This window comes from Adelges cooleyi, unplaced genomic scaffold, assembly GCF_023614345.1.
Source record: "Adelges cooleyi isolate 19-005CV unplaced genomic scaffold, UGA_ACOO_1.1 ACOO_flye_CR_arks_rails_tigmint_CR_PRNA_108, whole genome shotgun sequence".
Lineage (NCBI taxonomy): Eukaryota > Metazoa > Arthropoda > Insecta > Hemiptera > Adelgidae > Adelges > Adelges cooleyi.
This window is the reverse complement of record NW_026095761.1, coordinates 5,640,309-5,662,590: the sequence shown is the minus strand read 5'-3', so window position 1 is coordinate 5,662,590 and position 22,282 is coordinate 5,640,309. Positions and strand designations below refer to the sequence as shown.

At 29.0% G+C, this 22,282-nt stretch overlaps 2 protein-coding genes across 2 annotated transcripts; both read left to right on the top strand.

Moving 5' to 3' along the window:
- The first annotated feature begins 1,812 nt into the window (after window positions 1-1,812).
- On the top strand, window positions 1,813-4,383 carry LOC126844282 (uncharacterized). Its single transcript, XM_050582362.1, has 4 exons — window positions 1,813-1,907; window positions 1,979-2,295; window positions 2,403-2,659; window positions 3,025-4,383. The coding sequence occupies exons 1-4, from the start codon at window positions 1,850-1,852 to the stop codon at window positions 3,665-3,667; spliced, it is 1,275 nt and encodes a 424-aa protein (XP_050438319.1). The 5' UTR covers window positions 1,813-1,849; the 3' UTR covers window positions 3,668-4,383.
- A 1,022-nt stretch (window positions 4,384-5,405) lies between these two features.
- On the top strand, window positions 5,406-9,969 carry LOC126845971 (uncharacterized). Its single transcript, XM_050585064.1, has 4 exons — window positions 5,406-5,611; window positions 5,683-6,014; window positions 8,105-8,367; window positions 9,189-9,969. The coding sequence occupies exons 1-4, from the start codon at window positions 5,503-5,505 to the stop codon at window positions 9,784-9,786; spliced, it is 1,302 nt and encodes a 433-aa protein (XP_050441021.1). The 5' UTR covers window positions 5,406-5,502; the 3' UTR covers window positions 9,787-9,969.
- The last annotated feature ends 12,313 nt before the right edge of the window (window positions 9,970-22,282 follow it).

Sequence of the window (22,282 nt, the reverse complement as noted above, 5' to 3'; positions counted from 1 at the left end):
TCCGCGAAGAGACTTATCAAACTAATCAACAGCTAACGGGCTCACTGTAATATCTACCGCAAATGAACTATAACTTATTGAGATTTTATCAAACCTTTTAAGTTCTAAGTATATTTGCTATGTAGTATGTATTAACATACTTTCGAGCTAATATCAATTTTAAAAACGGCAATTATACGTCTTAAATTATGAATAACCACATTGAACAAAAGTATATTATGCATTAGGTAGCAAGAAAATTAATTCAGATGATTAAGTTTATTATGATACTAAGAGATAAAGAAGCAATCAGAGTTGTAATGGCATCGAAGGCAGAAGAAAAATTTAGTAAAACATGGTTCAAGTGTTAATAAAATGCTATTCATATGCGACATTTATAAATAAGTAATAGCACAATATAAGGTGACCTTCTAACTCAATGAGAGAAAAAATAGTTTATATCCAATCCGGAACATAATAATTTATGATAAATAGAATTGTCATAAACAACAAAAAACAATGAAAACATCCGGGTATCTAAAAAAAGTAGTTGTTTGGTAATCGTATATTTTTCATCGTTAATGCGCATTTTTAATTTTTCTATGATAACTTGATACATAACTTCGTTATATGATATAAATTCAGTAATTTGTCGTATACAGTTATTAAATACATTATACGTAAATAATTATACAAGAGTATATAGAGTTTCTGCATGTGTATCAAAGCAAAAATGAAAAACATCGTAGCTGAAAAATTCGTTGTGATTAATGTTTTAACGTAAATTTAAACCATTACGTTTTTTGTGCCTGCAGGCACAATGACTTTTTTCTCTTAGTTTCACATTAAACGCATTCTAGTATAATCCTGAATCTTCATCTATAGACAATATTTTCATAGAATTAGGACTTAAATTGGTAAACTATAAAAAGTGCACTATTTGATTTTCCATATAATTCTGTTGTATAAAGTATGTTTAGGTTTTTTTCTTTACTCTTTTTTTTATTGTTTGCTTACAGAATCTTCGGAAATAAAAAAATATATTTATATTAAAAAACGGTTTTTATGTAAAATAATCTCAGCTTTCTGCTAAAATATTGATTTTTTTTTTTAGTAACAGAAAGTCATTAAAATTGAGTTCATAATTTTAAAACTTGATTTGTTCGTGTTGTCCAAAATTTGTGGATTTTTCTAATTTTTTTTTCAGTAAGATGAGAAAATTTTACATAAAATGTATAAATTTCAAACTGAGTTCTCCATAAAAACGATTAGAAAAACTAAAAAAAAAAAAGAGGTGAAAAAACGACCATAGTAATCAAAGTAGTTGAAAAAACTATGTGTATATAAAATAATTTCCTGTTTTTTCGACTTGATAACATTTTATATATATATTGCCATTTTTTAGATTCGAAATAAATATTTTAATAAAGAAATAAAATTTCCCATGTTGATAAAATGCTAAAAACATCATGACAAAGTATTTAGAATGGAGCTAGGGTTCTGAAATTTAAGAGATTTGTAATGAAAGAACCCCTGACTATTGTTAACGTACATTAATATAATAAAGTACCAGGTTTTTTCTATTAAAAAAAAACCTTCCAATCAACTCATTATATGTATAAGTATAAACACTATACAATTATTTTATTCTTATTATAAACATTTTAGTTGATACCATATAAGTCATACAGTATGACTTGTAGTTTTTTTTTTTGTATTTATTTCCAGTTATAAAATATTGTCTTTTAAAGTATATGTAATATTATGTTTGAAAACATGTTACTGTTTATTACTCAAATAGGCAAAAAATAGTATATAAGACAACAATTATAGTTCAACTAGAATCATTCATGATTCAAGTTTACTTAAGATGAGGTCGACAACTATTTTATTGGCTTTGGCCGCGTATTTCATATTTTCATTAGCAGGTAAACTAATAGTGTACAAAACAATTAAAACCATATTTTCTGTAATTTTTTCGGGTTTGTTTTGTTTTCAGACACTGATGTCAATTATTACGTGGACGAAAGTACGTTACCAGAAGCATTACCAGAACAAATGCGCAACCAGTACAGCGACAAGGAAATCGAATTAGCCATAAGAGATGCTCTTGAAAATCAATACAAAGTTGTGTCTGAGTACAATGGTCACGTATATGATCCGGCTTCGCCATTTGGTTACTTCAGAGACGATGTCAACGTGTCCATAACTCGAGCATCATCATCAGATTTTGATATGATTTTCGAAACTAACACTGTGAAGGGATTGAGCAATTATCAAAATAGTACAATCGTCATCAGATGGGCAAAAGATCAGGTAGACTTTTTTCAGAAATAGTCTGGGAAATTTTGTTTGGATTAATAAGTCAGAGACTATAATATACATAATTGTACTTTTAATGTACCTATACCTAACATGCGTAGGTCTACCAAGAAGTGTACTGGAATGAATTACAAATTAAAGGTCAGTACAAGTACTTGGATCGCTCTCGTTATGAAATCGGCAAATATCAATTGTTCGTCAATGGGGTCAAGTATCAATTTAACTCGCCACTGTCAGCCAACACAGAAATGTATCCAATTTCCGCACCGAAGTCGGCTATACACTATGACGAAGTGAGAGCTTCTTTTGACGGAGGTTACCGTGAGGTTTTCAATTCAAAACATTTTCCATACTTGCTGTAAGTTAACTAGTAATATAATATTAGGTACTCCGTTCTCGATTACTATAGGCATATCGAAATCACAATTAAAAGGAAAAAAAGGACCGTTCAGGAGTTTGGATTGTAAAAAAACACTGTAAACATCATTGTAATTTTATAACTTTGGAGGTGAACAAAATTTAGACGTTACAGAAATTCTGTGGCCATACTCGCATTCAGCTAACCAAATCCTGTTTATATTTTGGGTTTTGTACCAAGGAGAAAGTAAAATTATTCTGGCTTATTCGATTACTATTTTATAATTAATAGGACGTTTAAGCGAAAACTTGATTGTTTTATAAAAAACACCTGTACCTACCATTTTTATTATTTTTATTTTACAGATACTTTTTAGAAGACGTCGCTTTTCAAAAAATCGCTAACCAGGTCTTACAAGATATGCAAAACAATGTGACAACAGCCATCCGAGCTGCAGTCAAACCATACATTAATTTTAAAAATTACTCCGACCCCCATTTCCCAAAAGCCAACGGACAGTTAAAAAATGGACCAAGCTTTAAAATTTCCAATGTTTTTACCACCGGCCTGAACAACACTCTACAAAAATTACAAAGCTTGCAAGTAAATATGAATTCTAATTCAGTGACGGCGCAGACCTCCGTCTATGTTCACAATCTTACCGGCACTTTTGACCTGGCCGTCGAAGGACCACAGAAATACAGATCTCAAGCCAAATTCAGCTTCGAATACATGGAATTGATCATTAAGTATGATATTGTTAGGCCTCACTATAATTGCAAAACGATTGTAAAAATGTACCAACCAAAAGTATATTCAGCATATCAAAAACAAAACGCTCGAGAATGTATTTGTGCAAATCAGCAGTTTGCTGACGCATTTGCATTACAAATTAATGATCACATTTCCAAAGGATTTTGTAAATTTATAATTAATTACACAAAGAATGTGGGAACCGTTAACAGTAACAACATTTGCAATGACACTTTGTCCAAAGATAGGCTTTAACCATAAATAATTCAACGATAAATGTCTTTTACTTAAAAATTATAATAGTCTTTCTTTATAACTTGAAAACTGTTATCTAAATATTATTAAACCTATGCACTTTGTATTTTGTAATGTGTTAAATAAATTCTCTCTCTTCAGTTGTTAATCGGACGATTAGTTTGTAGCAAATCTAAATTCTTTTCTATTGGGTACCTGTCTTTCTTTCTTTTAATTTCCTCGTAGGAATATCACTATTTGTCGTATATATTCCAATCGCCGTCTTCTCTGTGATCTGTTTACTTACCACACGCCCATATGAACATAATTTCAATTTTATATAAGCAAAATATTTTTTTAATTTTGTATTTTTTAACACCAAAAAATGTTTTTTTTTTAATTTTCAGGGTTAAAAAATAAATATTTTTTAAAAATATGAATAAGTACACTTATTTGATTTTTAACTGTGCATGTTTCATGTTGATACCACTATCGACGGCTAAATTACAAAGTCGGGAACATGAGGTGTTTTTGGATAACTACCTAGGTCTAAAAAATTGTTTTGTCATTAAGGGGCCATTAGCATTTTAGCATTTTTTAAGGCGCGTATGTGCAATTTTTGGATAAATTTTAAAATTGAGATACAATTTTTAAAAATATATATGAACATAGGAAAGAAGTATCTGTTTTGATAATTCATTTTTTTCCAAATTTTATAACGCATATAGGATCTATTTTTGTACAAAAACATATATATCTACTTCAAACGTACTTTTCTTAAGAATACTTCGATTTAAGTTTTGAAAAAAATTTGAATTCTTCATAACATTTTCAAGGCATTGGCTATGGCAACATTTTAAAATTATTTTAGTTAATTAATTAACTTGCAATCTGCATACTAAATTGTTTAGTATAATTAATCATGGTATGTATTTTGCAACAGATAACTTAAGTAGAAATTCTATTTACAGATATACTTATTGTTAAAATAAATATAATCATAAATGAGTTGTGTGTCTAAGCAAAAATAATACATAACTCGTGTAATAACAAAGTTCAATAGGATTTCAATAAAAAACAATTTATAATTGCAAAAATGATGGCATCTATATAACTCTATGACTTATCAATGAGTTGGCACTTTTATCACAGAATAAAACGTTTTTTCTAAAATATAGGTGTTAAAAATATGAATTGATGTATTATTTAATAAGAAAATTGCCGTGAGTGATTACTAGTAAGTGAAACTAGTGATTACTAAACATTTGTTATACAAGATGTATGGATTATGAATAAACGATTTTGTGTATTTAAAAAATAACAATGAATTATTTAACTGTTTTTAGAGTGACTGGTGTGGTATTGTTGGGGAACCCTTTTTAAATTTTAGTCTAGGGGCTTCGACTGGTCATTGTCGTTGCTTATATTATGTGATTTATATAGGTTTATTATACATTATTTACAGATAAAAATAAAATTTAATCTAGAAGTTATTAACTATTATTAATAAAAAAAAAGTCTTTGTAAAATAATACTGGTTGAAGTAATGTAAACGATTGACTAAAACACAAAACTTGTATTAGTTATGTTATGTTATAATGCACGTAATTGTAAAATTTATCCCGGAAAAACATCAGCTTTTATTACAGGAAAACTGTCCTAGTAATTTACCTAATGTTTACTACATTTATGCAAACAGCAATTAATTAAACGTTTATGCTTACCTAATGCTAACATATGGTCCGTTATTGCCTAAAAAAACACTTTAATTAACACATATTTTATCTAATCAATAATCTTTTCAAGAAGTCATCGTATTTTTTAGCGTGTAGAGTTCATAGTAACCGGTATATAAGATGAAAATAATCAGCCTACAGTTACCATTTGTTTTGCAGACCGAACTTAAGATGAAGTTCGCAACTGTTGTATTGGCTTTGGCCGCGTGCTTCGCATTCTCATTAGCAGGTAAACTATACACAAAGCAACAATACATTTCATATTGTAGGTACAATTTTTTTTCAATTTTTCGTTTTCAGAAACTACTCCAAGCACTACTGATGTAAAATATTTTGTGGACAATGCTACTTTGCCGGAAAGATTACCGGAACTCATGCGCGGCAAATTCAGCGACGAAGATATTGAAAAAGCCGTAATTCAAGCTTTTGTAAACCAATACGAAGTAGTGTCCGAGTATAATGGCCACGTATACGATCCGGCTTTTCCATATGGATACTTAAAAGATGATGTCCGCGTACCCAAAACCCGAGCATCCGGACCCTTGTCCGATTTGATTTTCGAAGGTAACACTGTCAAGGGATTGAGCAACTACTTGAATAGTTCACTCGTCATTAGATGGTATCAAGATCAGGTAAGCAACTTTTTTAAGAACTGGCCGTATGCTAGCATCAGGGCATAACGCCCTGTTGCTAGCATACGAATATACATATTTTGACCAATGGTTTCTGTTAAAAATTACATTACTAAATTAAAAACTGGTTTTTTTTTAATTTAAATTATTATGCAATTAAGTTCTACAATTTTTAATGTTTTCCACATATTTAAATTTGTGTGAGTTTTAGTTAAGTCTAAAGTTATTTGATAATTAACGTTTTCAACCATGGGCAAAAAATACATTTTTAAAAAGGAATACGTTTATTTATGATTCATGATTGAAAATAAATCTTTTATTTAAGAATAATACCTACTAATAAATATGGACAAAAACCTGAGTAAAACCTGTGGTTATATACAGGGTGACCCACAATGATTTGACAAATTAAATTCTCAAATGAATAACTACGCGGTTTACTATACCGCACTCCATCTCCCGTCACCAGTCATCCTGACTTTCAATTTTCAAATGAATATAACTTTTGAACGAATGAATAAAAATACAAATTTTTTTTACCAATTATTTTTTAAAAATTATTTTGAATATAATGGCTTTCTTGAAAAAAAAAATTAAAAAGTAAAACAGATAAGTGCAATAAAAGCTGTGGTGCTTATATCGCAAATGAGATAAATTATTTTTAAAAAAAAATCTTAAAAATATTCACTAGAACAAAAGTTATTTCATTTTTCAAATCATTGTGGGCCACCCTGTATAGTTAAGTGGTAAAGTAATACAATGTTTAAAAACACATGCATCACAAAAAGTAATAAACTTTTTAGTAGTAACGACTAACGTGTACTAGTTTTCGGTAGCAATGAATAATGATATAAAGATTGGTTCATTTTTTATACAAAAATCAATGTTTACTTCTACAGTTATCATAATATGTGAGTTGTGACATTCTGACAATAAAAAAGTAATTTAAATGCGGAAACATTTATTTTTTGATAACTCAACCATTATATTACTGTTATTATTATACTTATGAGCGCTGAAGATGAAAGCATGGTAGCATTACTATTGAAAAATGTATTATTTCTTTAATAAATGGTATTTCTTAATAATTTATTATTTGAATAATTAAATATTTATTAATATAAAAGTTTATTTTTTATTTGTACATGAAATATTATTATTATTAATGAATAATGATCAACAAATAACTTTAAAACAGCATAAATAATTCGTAACATAATTCTAACTTTTTTTACGATTAAAATTATTTATAAGTGCCTCCAATGGGTGGCTTCTTCTCTCCTGCCTCAAGCCATGTCTCCTCCATCACATACGCTTATTGTAAAAAAAAAAAAAAATAATTACAGATCGTGTATATTTTAATAATAAATGTTAAAAAAAAAATAAAAAATAATTTATGATTAATAAAATAACTTTTAGTCACATAATACAAGTAACATATAAAAATGAATTGATATATTATTATATTATATATTAGGACATTTTTGGTAATTTTAACTCGCATATAAGTCAATTTTAAATGAAAATTAAAACTATAAATTTGTAATTTGGTACATTATTACATTTAATATAAGTTTAGGATTAACCGAACAATATTTTTTACCTTATATCCCAAAGAACAAAGAAATATTTTTAAAATGTATGGAAAATGTACAATGTTGCAACTGTATTGTATTGGTAATAAAATATTTTATGTCTTCAATGTTTTTAAATACCATACAATATGAAAATATATCTTTTAATGATCATTTTTAAACTGTGCATACCAATAATATAATATAATCTTAATACTTTTAAAATTATATATATTTAATAAAATAATATTTAAAAAAAAAGTTTGTTCATATTCCAATAATAGGATTTTAAATTAATTGAAACACCAGAATATAAAAATCGCAATTTTCTTGGACCATAAAATAATGGGTAAACCTACGCGAGGTACCTTTAAAAAAAATGTGTTGATCATATTCTAAAAATATAGTTTAGGGCGTATACTTTTTTTTCGGCTACTATAAAATTGTATTATTTTCAAAGTAGATGTATTCCTCTTTTATTTTATAAATGTTTAATGTGTTCGGTATTTATTATAGATCTACCAGGAAGTGAATTGGAATGAGTTACAAATCAAAGGCCAATACCAGTACTTGACACCCGATAAATACGACAAGGGCAAATACGCAATATCCGTCAATGGAGTCAAGTATCAAGTTATCTCCCCACTGTCCTCTAATACCGAACTGTATCCAGTTTCTGCACCGAAATCAGCTATATCTTACGAAGGAGTCAGAGCGTCTTTCACCGGACCCGAAGGATTCAAAGATGTTTTTAATGTAAACGATTCTCCAAATGTAAAGTAAGTCAATTAGAAATGGATTATCTACAAGAAAACTTTAATGCAAAAATCATAATAATATTCAGAGTGATCTAAATTTTACTTTACATCAATAGTTCTTGTTTCTATGAAATAACTATTTTCACTAGCTGCACGCATTTTGTATAGCTGCATTCGTTGTTTAAGGGTTATAACTTAAAGCTATTTATAAAGAGGGGAAATATAGGAAACATAATTTTTTTTAATTTTACCACAGTAAAAAACAAAATTAAAAAATAAAACAAAATATATTACGTCATATAGGAATTGAATTTTGAAAATCAAAGATCGATAAGAACTTTTTTTTACAAAATATATAAAAACATACTTTACTTTAACTCGCTAACACGTACGTACATAATTTTGTACGGGTATTTTTCAAATCTTGCAAAATTAATTTAACCCACTTCCCGATGTCGTTGAGGGCTGAAACTTGGCACGGACACGTTTTTTTTAAATTTATTTATTCTTGGTAGACTTAGACGAATGGTAGCCGTTTTTGTTTTGCGTGCTTAGTAAACTTTACATGTATAAAAGTATTTAAACGTAATTAGTAATTTGGGAATCAGTTCAGCGTTAGCATACGTTTTTCTTTTATAGTTTAAATCCAAAAAAATGGATGTATTTTTGCTTTGTTCCAAAATAGTACTATACGGTGTACCTGGTATCGCAGGACTGCGACGCAGCTAAGTATTATGCGAGATAAATAGAACATTAATATCACTATAAGTATACCCAACAACTAAATTTTGAATTTACTAAATAATAACTTATATATTCTTTATTTATTTTTATCCTTACAGATACTTCTTAGAAGATGTCGTTTTCCAGAAAATCGCTAACCAGGTCTTACAGGACATGCAAAGCAATATAACATCAGCTATCCGATATGCAGCTAAACCATACATCAATTTTAAAAACCACTCCGATCCCCATTTCCCAGCAGCCAGCGGACAGTTGAAAAATGGGCCAATCTTTAATATTTCCAAAGCTTTCACCAGCGGCTTGAACAACACTCTACAAAAATTAAAAAGCCTGAAAGTAAACATGGATTCTAACTCAGTGACAGTCCAGACCACCGTCTCCGTTCACAAACTTTTCGGCACATTTAACCTGGTCGTCGATGAACCGCAAAAACACGAATCTGAAGCACAGTTCAACTTCGAAAACATGGAATTGATCAGTAATTACGATCTCGTCAGACCCGACCAACACTGTGAAACTCGTGTAGAGATTTACAATAAATCCGTAACGTCATCGTATCAGCTAGGAAACAGCGAATTAAATGCTCAAGCCAATCAACAGTTTGCTGATGCATTTGCTGATGAGATTATATCTCACATTTCCACAGGATTCTGTAAATTTATCGTTAAGTACACGACTACTGTACCGGCACAATAACAACATCAGCCTTGCCGCTTTATTAAGATCTAAAAAGATGCTATAGCCTAGTTCTTGTTATTTTGAAAATATTTTTGTTAGTATTTTAACTTTTTTTAGATTATTATAAATTTTCCTGTCGATTAGTTTTAGATAAATGTGATTAAATAGATTATTTTGAATTTAATAAGATAATTTAATACACGTGTTGCCATTTATTATAGAACAAAAAATAAAAAAACTGCAGTAAAACTTTTGTATCGATAAAAACTGAAGAACCTAATACAATTTTCTGTCTGTAAATTGATTGATTTTTATACCTATTGAACAGGGTTTAACATGCACGGTTTTGCATAAAAGCGTTTATTTGAAAGTGATTTCATAATTTTCATTAATAATAATTCCTAAAGACACGAGTCGTGTAACCTCTCCGTCCCCGCCTTGACTGTCTATACTGGTCTTTTTAATGACAATTTTAATTCATTGGAAGATATGTATAATATACTATTATAGTTCAAACAATCAAATCGATTAAATTAGTTTAAAAATGTCAGAACAAATTGTTTGAACAAAAAAATAATGATGCAATAATACCTATGCATACAACAAAATTAGCAATTAAGGTGTTGTTTTTAATAACATAATTTTAAAAACAATATACAGGCGGTGTTTATATTTTGCAGGCTTCTTAGATAAGTAGTCCCTAGCCAATTCATTATGACTGAAGTTTGATAATTAATTTACTGTAGTCTGCTGGGCGCTGGCAACAATAAACACTACTAATGAACACTCAAATATATTTAGTTCTAATTAGTTACACAAACAGTAAACAGTTTGTAAACGTGTGAATGCGATATGATTTCACGGTATCTGACCGAGTAATTAATAAAACTTAATAACAAATTTTAGAATACAGAAAAACACAAAATAGATAATGAGTAATGTAAAATTAAAAATAATTAAAAACATTAATTGTTTTCTTTGTATACAATTATTCTGCACTTACCTCATTACAGATTCTAAGGTAATATTGAAAATACGGTATATAATGCATCCCTTTGTCTAAAACTGGTTTCGCCTGGAAAATTATCCGACATTTTAGAGTTGAACTTGACTTTGGATTTAGAATTTTGTACACATATTTTTAATAGCCTCTCAATTTGTTCCAGTGTTCCGAGCTCTCCAAAGACTACTCTGATGGAGTCACTTCTAAAAAGTCACGTAGTACTTATGTAACAAAAACGCAATGAAACAAATTATAAATTCAGTGGAAGTTTTTAAAAAATAGAAAATTAAATTTTTAAAAATAGGACTAGTGTAAATCATTTTTCAATTATTCGTATTCAATACATACTTTAGTCTGTACACTAAAACAACTAGAAATCTATATAGCTTAAAATCCTCTCAACTAATAAAATACCATGTTTTTATTCATTCATTAATGAATATTAACTTAAGTAAAAACAACTGTTAATTCGATTCATCCAATTTAATTAAATCTAACTCTAGGATAAAACTTTGTAGTTTAACCCAAATGTTTATATTCGCGTCAACGATGGTACTCCTATATAAACTTGGTAAATTATTATGTTTGAATTACAAAAATTTCGCTAAATTTGAACTAATTAATTCTCAATGGTGTATTTTGGTTACATGAGTTTTTTAATTCTGTAATAGGATAAAATGAATTTGAGAAATATAATTAAATAATTAGCTTGCATTAGTCTAACGTGAATTAAAAACTAGTTTATACGCACATATATCACGGATTAACTTAATTCACATCGGGTTAATGCGCTCGTAGACGTAGTAAATAGTTCCCAAGAATTAAAATACTTTTGATATGTAATCCTTAGTTACACCCACACATTCAATCATTAATTAAATATATAATAATAAAGTTAATGCGCATTAGCATTATTTGTGTTTATATCGGTAAATCGGTAATACAATTAAATATTTAATTTCGCATTAAATAATACCAACTAACGGCTGCGTTTATAATGTGTAAATATGTAAACGGTGTGAATATATTTTAATAGTACATTAATTAAACTGCATGTTAGTTTGGTGACTGCTGTTCATTAAATATGGCACAATAATATTATACCCTGATGTTATTATGTGCACTGGTAAGTTTCCTTAAGAGGACGCTACCCAGGCCATTTCTAAGGAGTAAAGTATAGGCAATTTTTCGAAAAATCTTAAATTAGAGTTTGAACTATATTACATACTTTTTATACAGTAATGAAGATACTTTATTGATTGCCATTTTTTTCGTCAGACTATCACAGTCACTTCTATAGGATAAATTACAATTTTTTCCCCATCAAAACTGCTTTGCGCGGGACAAGAATGTGAGGGCAGTATTAACAGTAGATTTACCAAATTTTCACAATGTATAGAGAAGAACTTTATCTACGGGGTAGCGATTTTATTTGTTTGATATCTATACTTAATATTACGGCTACTATAAATACCGCCTTCACATTCTTGTCCCCCGCAAAGCCATTTTTTGCGGATAAATTACGGGTGGGTAGCGTCCTCTTAAGGTACTGGTTATCATTTTCAAGGGGTTATTATTTACTACCTAATAAACATCTGTGGATAATTAGATGCCGCTATTTTTTCAGTTGTCATTAGTAGATAATACTTGTATAAAATCATATTTACTACGTTTGAAATCATGGTTTAATTCGAATTATTTGAGTCCTTAGTCCTTAAGATATTCCTTTACTAAAAAAAACATTTATTTTATACATAATTCGTATCTGAACATACTTTAAAAAACAATTTAATAATAATATTATACGAAGCTTTTAAAAATGTTATCTTGATATTTTCATTTAGATATTTTTCAAAAATCGTAAATTTAATATTCAGCTGGTTTTGCTTGTCTATACCTTAAGGGGACGTCGCGCCTCAAAATAATATCACCAAATAGTACTTTTGGATTTCCAATGGTATGAAGTCTACAATGCACGCAGAGATATAAATTATACATTTTTTGAAAGATGAGAACTTAAACTATGCTTTGTTAGAATTAGATTTTAATTTTAAGATACATACATTTGAATAATTAAAAATATGTCCTTTCTTTATGTCATATTGGTCCGTATCCAGACCAACTATCGAAAATTGGTTTCCAACATAACATAGAAAAAATTCTCACCTACAACATTTATAATTGGGTTTTTTACTCTAAAACCACCCAGTAAGCAGTGTTCTTGGAATTAAAAAACTATGTTTAGATGAAAAAAATATTTAAAATCGATGACAAAGATGCTGCGATAGTCCGAAAAATAAATTAACTGCTTAAAAAGAATTCTTATTACTAATCTAATAATTGCAAATTACAATTTAAGCTTTAAATTGAGATTTTGCAAAAAATTGCCTATACCCAACTCCTTAATAAATAGCGGTACGACGTATTAAATCTTTGTTGATAGGTAGTTGTTTATTGGAACTAAATGTTTTAATTGTAATAATAATTATAGAAAAAAAATATTTCACTTTTACCTCACTCCTGCCATTGTTGAACATTCAATGTATCATTAGGTAAGTATTTTAATTTGTCACTGATGGATAATATTATAACATTACTTTTAATTATTCTAGTTTCAGTGTATAAGTAATAATTAATAATGTGTTCACCGTTTGCGTATGGTTTGAATATTAATTTCAAAGTTTGTTTGCTTAAGCTTTAATACGCGCATATTTCAAAAGTAGTTACTTAGTATCATTCGATAAATCTCCATAAAAACCATCAGAATACGAGTAGGTTGATAACAATTTATTATTGCTGGGGAATAATTTAACTTAATTGATATTAATCATCATGTTTCGAATAAGAGTAGTAGGTTCCTATTATATAAATAATTAATTACTAATTTTGAGTTTAACTAGTTCTAAGATTCTCTAAAAAAAAAAACATTAGTTGGTTTTCAATAATATTAATTTTCGTATCGTGTACTTATCAGTTATCAGTCTATTTATCGAGAGGAAAAACAAATTCAAGTTTACCACGTAAATACGTAACCGATTATCCTCACTAGCTTTTTGTATTTTATGTATGTGTGATACCTACAACTAATAGTAAGTAAAAAGCGATATACCTCACGAGGTTATTATAATAAGTTCGGAAAACTTGTAAATAATATTAAGCCGTTAGCCCTGTTGGTATGTTTTGAAATGATTACATTTTTGTAGCGTTAGCCGCATTTGGATTCTGCTGCCGGGTTGCATTAAGTCGCGGTATAAACGTCCACTGAACGTTTAATACACCGTTCAAGTGTTCCTTAAACATAGGTAATTTAGTGGCTCGTGATCAGTCCATTAAATTTAGTAGTTCTTTATGCAACCCGGCATAAGTTTTTAAGTTTAATTAAGAATTGTATTAATTTTTAGTGATAAATAACAATTAACACTGGAACGCCAGCCGCCAGGTACCCGGGTGAATCTTGAAAAATCATATTGGCTCTGTTATCATAAAAACTCAGTTTAACAAAAAACGCAAACAAAATTTTGTTCCCGTGAGTCAAATGGTAGGTTAAGTTATATTGTGTAGGTATAAATAACACACATATATATATATATATATATATATCATTACCGTGACACGATTCACGAACAGCTACGTTACTCGACGAGGGGGGACGAACATCTGTATTTTGTGCTTGGCGTTTGCGATACCTACTACGCCAGAGCGGCGGACGCGACGCTTACGAACGCGGCTTGTTTGATAACCCCTATACGAGCGCGTGTGATGTGACGTTCGGCAACAACAGCAAAGATAACGTGACAGTAGCGACTGTCGGTTACCAGCTGTGTAGCTCACAGTATATAAACTATTTCAAACGGAAGCCGGTAAATACTTCTAATACACGTCGCCGTATTGCTGGTAAGAAAATTATTATTTTATTTATCTAAACTTCAACGAAAAAAAAAAAACCTTGTCAATAATATTTTCGAGTAGAATTTTAAAATATTTTAATAGTTTTATTTTCACCAAACTTGGTATAATCATATTTTATCGGTACCTGTAAATTCTTAACGCAAAACCATGATAGTCGCATTATAGTAGGGAGCGCATCCACGTTGATGCTTAAGGTCCAAGTTCATATTAATAATTGTCTACCTTTCTAATACAACACTGTATAATATAATGTAATAATGTTGTAAAGGTAACCTAATAAATTGTACCTTGACGTTATCGTTATATTTATACATTGTACGATTCCGTTATCTAGTCACTAATGGCCATTATTATTTTTAGTAAACATAGAAATCATATTATTTCGCTTTCGTTCTGATCTTTGATTTTATAATTTAGAAAAAAAAAATTACAAATATTTATTAATCAGATACACAGTTTGATCTATAGGTGTATTTTTTAATACTTAATTTACACTTAAGCGCTAATTATGGTAATTTTTATTATTCCGGACTACCACTGGGCGACTTTTCCAATCAAGTTTTGAAGCGAAATTATCTTTTATTTTTTTTTCTGAATTATATCGTTTATGCTTTCTGTACAAATTGTAAACTGTAGAGATTGTATAATTTTCAGAATAAATGTTAAAAAAAAATTGAATAATTATCTACTACTTATGTTTATTTTTTTTCAATAGAAAAATATAATTATTTTGAAATTGCAACGACGACTTACTTAAGCGATTAAATAGACATTTTGTAGGTTTGGAATTGATTATTGCCTAATATTATGTATATTTAAATTAAAAAATTCAAAGATAGGTGCTTAGTAAAAACGAGTCTATTGTATAGATAATCTGAATCTAGTCAGTGGGTTTTATTTGGAATTACAAAAGTGTAGTTAGGTTAGAATTGAATGAAACATTATTATTTCTATTTAAAATTTAGAAGTAGGCAGTAGCATCTTCTCAAATTACATACATAACCTATGCATACATTTTATTACAAATTAGAGCGAATTTTGATCAATGTAATACTGAAATACTTAATGTTATATTTAATGTGTGTGTAAATTAAAAACGTAAATACCTTTTAGCATTATCGAAGACAATATTATTAAAACGAAATTGTAGTTGTACTTAACGAAAACAAAGTACTGTGCATTTGTATTGTCATTCGACATTAAAATTTAACCAAAAACACGTTATAAAAAATCTTTTTTATATATTCTATTTATTTATATTCCTACTAACGTGTAAGTAAACCATTTTTCGCTCTACAAGATGTACAAAAGACATAATTTATAAGTATATTTTATTTCGTTTTATAACCGTCGTTATATAATTTTGAGGACTTTGCGAACCCCTATTATATACACATTAAGTAAAATATTGTTTGAATAATCGTGAAGAGCCGTTATATGCTGGTTGCATGTCAAATTGATACTCTAATAATCTATCCACCAAGGCAAGTTTGTGTTACACCCTCGCATGGGCGTGGTTTTTAACGTCAGATTCACGTTTTTCCGTAATTGATTTATGCACATTTGTCATTTGAGTACCTATCTAGTTCACATGTGTTTTTTATTTCTAGATTTAGTAATTGTATTATTATATAAAGAGTCTTCATAATAATTGGATTCTTATTATTGTATAATGTATACTCACAGAAACGGTTAAACATAATAATTGATTACCGTGGATTGTAACGGTAAAATAACATAAATTTTTTATTTTTGTTCATAAAATGAAAATTACTTTGTAAATATACAGTAGCATTATCTTTTAACAGATCATATGTATCTTTCAAAATCTTCTTTATACATTTATTTATAATTAATTATAAGAGCGTCTCTAGACCTTACTAAATGGGGGGAAAGAAAAAACCTATACAGGTTTATATATTTAAACCTAGGTAAATAATGCATTAATTACAATTTTTTTTTAAATGTACAAAAAATATTTAATTGGGGTCACCTTATCGTTCTTCCTAAACGCGCCTTTGGTTTGTTAAATAACAATTATTAACTCAAGTCACACTAGATGATTGCATCGCGTATTTTATTAGTTGCATACAGATTACAGTCCTAAGTAGTACATAGTTCATTACTGTTTCTAAAAAATAAATATAAACCATGTATACACCATGACACATTACTTTTATAATTAAATCAACAAAACGCATAATTGATTACAAATAGTTGATTAATAGGGCGAAGTAAAAAATGTTTATATTTTTAATTTAAATATTAATAATTTATATAATTTATAAATTTAAACCTAGAAACGTTGACAAACCAAAATAAATAACATAAACCATTTCTCCTAGAAGGGATAGAACCTTTTTTATTTTTTTTTTTTCGAGTTAAGTTAGTCGGAAGGTTATCTGAGGTGAGAAATATCTTAAAAATATAAGATTTTCTTAAAAACGTATAGTCTATTTTTTTTTTATGAAGAAAAATTACACTTTGACCGTAATAAAGTTCTAGGTTGCTATGTGAGAAAGTGAATCAACAGCTAACCGCTATCTCAGTATCTGAACAATAGTTCTATTATGTTGTTTGAATTGATTTTAAAATGCAAATGTTGTTAGTTACGATGTATGGGTAACAACGACAACAAATTATTTTAGACAGATGATTTATCTTAATTGTATCCTCCCTAACACTCATAATATAGTTTAAGCACGTTGTAGGTTTTATAATGCTTCTATAGATTTTTATTTTTCCACCATCTACAGATGCGCTTTGAAGTGATTTTATCAATTTAAGCTCTAATAACTTCTGTGCACTTGTGGCCTCCCCCGCTCCAATATGCTCTGATCCAACTTTACTGGCATTTTAATTTCAGGTTTTTAGAACTCTTGTAATGTTATTTTACATGAGATATTTTCCAATAGGCATTATAATATTTATAAATTATATTATAAACCATTTAATGGTAAAATATACGTTGAAGTTGTAATAATATGTAGAGCAGATAAACGTTGTTAGAAATAGAACATCATAATATAGGAATCTGAGGACAGCATATTATTATATAAATAACAATTTTCGATTTATCTGGATTTGTAGATTATGTGTAATATCATTAATTATAACACATTTAACGTTATTATAATATTTGGCCTCTGTTGGGTATCTCTTGCTTTAAGTATATTTGATAAAAAAAAAATACTCCGGGAGTTTATAATTTGAAGTTTGTACCAGTGTTTATCATTTTGGGGTCGATTTTTTTTGACCCGGGTCTTGTGTTATCGACGGTCGGTTGTCTAACACGTCAGGTGGTCTCCATACGCTGTATTTTATTTATATATACATATTTTTTCGTTATCGATCGTGTGTTTCAAAGTGAAGAAAATAGTGACCCCTTATGTTGGCAGATGTATAAATAATATTATTTCTGAATTTGAAAAAACACAACGCACACTGTAATGTTATGCAAATATCTCTGTTGAAAAATGACAACTGTGGCCTATTACATTGAATAAAATATTAATTCAATACATTTGAAAACATTGATATTCGTAATTCGTGCTTATCGTTAAACAACGTTACCTCTTGGTTAGAAGAAAAATATTTTATTTTTGAATGTGATACATTTTTTTATTTAATACATTGCCATGCATGACTAACGCGACACATTTATCAGATGAGACAGATCTGACATCAACAAATTTTATAGTTACATGTTATGATCATTTTAATAATTTAACTATTCATAAATTCACACATCATTAAGCAAACAATACCTTTTAGCTATGCTTCGAAACTAAAATAAATAAAAGATAAAAGTAACAATAACAGAAATAATAAAAATGATAAAAAAATCTGTGATAATATTCGAAAGGGAAAACGTATTTAATTTTTGATAACATTTAGAAATCAAAATTACATATTTTTATATTTTAGACTACAAATATACTATAGATAAATACATTTTTATTGGGTATTATCAATATAATTTGGTTAGGCGAATTCCACAAAGATTAGAGTTACACTTTACAAATGTTTACTGTATGTTTATGTATGTACTCGAGTTATTATACTAGGTGGCTTAAGTTTCATTATTAGTCAAATTAAATTATTTGTGAATCGTTTACCTATGCCAAAAAGTATCCAGTGTTTTTATTTAAAGATTAAGTTGTATATTATATATTATTATATAGGGGTAAGTAAATGTTGTTGTAAAAAAAAGACAAACGTAGACAAGATTTCTTTGGCAAAAGAATCTACAACTTTTAATTGTAGCTCAGCTTTTGTTTTTTCTTGAATGTTCTTGTACTACACAATCTAAACAAAATAGTTTTGTTTGTGCTTTGACACAAAAAAAATGCGTTTACATTTATCTCCATTATTTTACAATCACCCCACATAACCCTCTTATATATTATTATTACAGTAAATTTCAAGTTGAATGAACTGTTAAATATTTCCGTAGTTCTTCCTTAGCTAATGATAGTTACTTTACCGCTAACCATTTGTCAAAATGTCATAGGTCAAACGAAATGTCAGCAAATAGTCAAAAATTAGAAAATATAAATTAACTATACTACTAACGTTCAAAACATTCAAGAATGTAGTATTTGAAATAGATATTTTACTAATACTTCATATTTTATGTAATAATACATTTGTTTTTACAAAAATACTCATATTGTGTAATTAATTACTTTATGAGGGAAACTGCGTTCCAAAAGCTAAAAATAGGTAAACTTATAAAACAAAGTTTAAAACGTTTACATATTTTTCATTTTTAATAAGTAGGTACATAAAAACAGTTTTAATACATTTTTGAAGTAGGTATAAAGTTTAATAGTTTTTGCTCAATATTGCACGCTAATTGATAACTTATATAACTAAATAAGGGGTAAACTTGAAATAAATCTGCCTTAAACTATGCATATCTTAAAAACAATTTTCTTTAATCATTTTTTATTATATTAGGGGAGAATAGGAGAGCCTCAGTTCGTTTTTTACGTGCAAATTTGAATGTGAGCAGTTGACGAAAAATCTTTATACTGAAATGAGTATTGACGTTTTTATCAAAAAACTCGCAAGTAAGTTTTTTAATGAACTGAACGATGATAGGAGATTGTAATAATAAAAAAAGACCATTTTAAGGCCACATTTATTACCTCATTCTTGATGTGTAGAATTATTTTTGCTTAAAGAACGGTTTGAAGGATTAAACTATACTAGCTCTTATTTTAACTATTATAACTTACTGGATAGTGATCTAATCTATGGTTTCAAAGTAAAAGATGCTATTGTGGTCTCTACTACCAGATGTGATTTCCAACTTCCATCTAATTGAAGTTACAGACGAATTAAAATCATTGAGTTATAAAGCTATAATGTATGTATCATTAGTAACATAAAAAACGTTGAGATTTTGATTATTTTAAATGATTGCCAATTATTTGTATTTAACAAAATCAAATAACAAGCCTTTTAAATAAAAGTAAGAAAATATAATGAAAAAATAGCTCGTCTTTTAGGTATATAGTAAAATATAAATAAGTTTATAGGTAATTAAATACTCCTACACATTGTGGGCAAACTTTAAAAACCAGAAATTTATTTAGAGGATATCCTTATAGGTTTCCATACGTAATCATATCGTTTAAATCAATAGCAGTCAACCCTTTGCATTAGACAATCAATTATCATGTTTGTATATGTCAATCCAGAATAGTGCTGTCCGTTTAGTTTCGACGGCTCGAGAAAAACCAAGCTGTTTTGTGTACATTAGTAATTCGTTGTGGATAGAATATTTTATTATTAACTACCGTGTGCGCAGCCGTGGCGGAAAATCATTGACGGGCGTTTCTTTCACCCTCCGGGACGGGTCCACGGCTCAGACTCCACCCTGGGAAAATGTCGTCCGCCAAAGGGAAACTCTCGTAGGGCCTGGAGTTTATGTTGCCGGGTAAATGACATTTGTGTCGTCATCGTGTTAATTGTGAACCGAAGGACAATAGAACAACGCCAGGGTTATGGTGAACGGAAATTACCACACCACACTCGATTATCGTCGTTATTATGTGCGTATTATACAAGAAGGGCAAACGCAGTAGTAGTTTTTTTTTCTGTAATTTATCCTCAACCTACAGTGTGTTTACATTATCGACGGTTTACGATCTTTGACCTGTTTTGTGAACGTTAAAAGAAAAAAAAATCGGTTTTGCATTTCCTCGTCGACAACGTCGCCGTCGTCAGAATTTCATTAAGTGCCCAAATGTCACAGGTGGTTCCTAAAATGTCACGCCGCGTGCCAGGTTTTGTTGTAGTTTTGTGAGTTTTGTTTTTGTGTATTTGTAATTTTCAAACTTCTCTCGGCGACTGACTATGACCATTTACCATAATATCGTATTTATAGAAGACTATAATTGCAACCAAGTAGCGTCCTGCGTCTATTATTATGACTCGGTTGGGGGCGGAGAAAGTTAATCGGAACGTCGCCATTGTATTTATAGCAAAAATACTCAACGTTTTCTTATTGTCTTTTTCTCGATGTTTGTTAATTCGAATTTTCTTTTACTTTTTAGTTTTTACTCTAAGTTTTTATCCATACTTCTGTACTTAAACAACATTTCGACAGTTCAGCCTGAAAGCCAGTAGGTTGTATACTTATATCAATGTGGGTAAACACTAGTACGAACAGTTGGAATAAATAATTTTACATCGACATATTTATATTAGTAGGTGGATAGTTACTATGTACACGTGACAATTGACAACTAAAAAAATACTAGTGTTCAGCAGTCTATACGAATGAAAAGTATTCCAAGCTTGTCGCTTTTAAGAGGACGTCAGCCCCCCTACTTATTAAGGATAACGATTACAGCAATTTTTTTGCAAAATCTTAATTTAATGTTTAAACTATAACGTATAATTATTAGTACAGTAATTAGGACTTGTTATTGGTAATTGTCTATTTTGCCTGACATTGCATTCTTGACGATTTTAAATATGTTTGCATCTAAACATAGCTACGCAGAATGCGTTTTACTCGGTCCATGGTGGTTTTAGAGAAAAAACACCTATTATAAATATTGAATATGTCCTAAAAAAAGTAAGAAATACCCTTTTCAACATCAAATACTTTGCGAAATACTTTACATATTAAAGTACGGATTAGACATTTCCTATAATTTTGTTTCGATTTCATATTAGGTACTCTTGCTTTAAAATTAGTCATATTACTTTCCTCTTTCTAATTGTAGAAGAGAAAACTACCTAAGATCATATCCCTATTTGAAAATATCAAATTCATTAAGACGTGTGTACAATTATAGGGGTCGAAATCAGGGTCATCAGCATTCATCCATCACTAAAGTAATCGGGTACATCAAACGGCTGACAAAGTGCTTTAGCCAGGGACAGAGACGTCTACACGGAAATATTGAAGGCAATTTAGTTATGCTCAATTTACAAATGTAATAATATTTTATGACCGTAGACTAATTTTATGGGTCTCGTAAGAGACTTTTTGTATTTTACTGCTACGAATAACAACAATTAACTCGCTCTAACCTGCTTAACATAATATAACTGTATATTCTGTTATTATATCAGCTGATT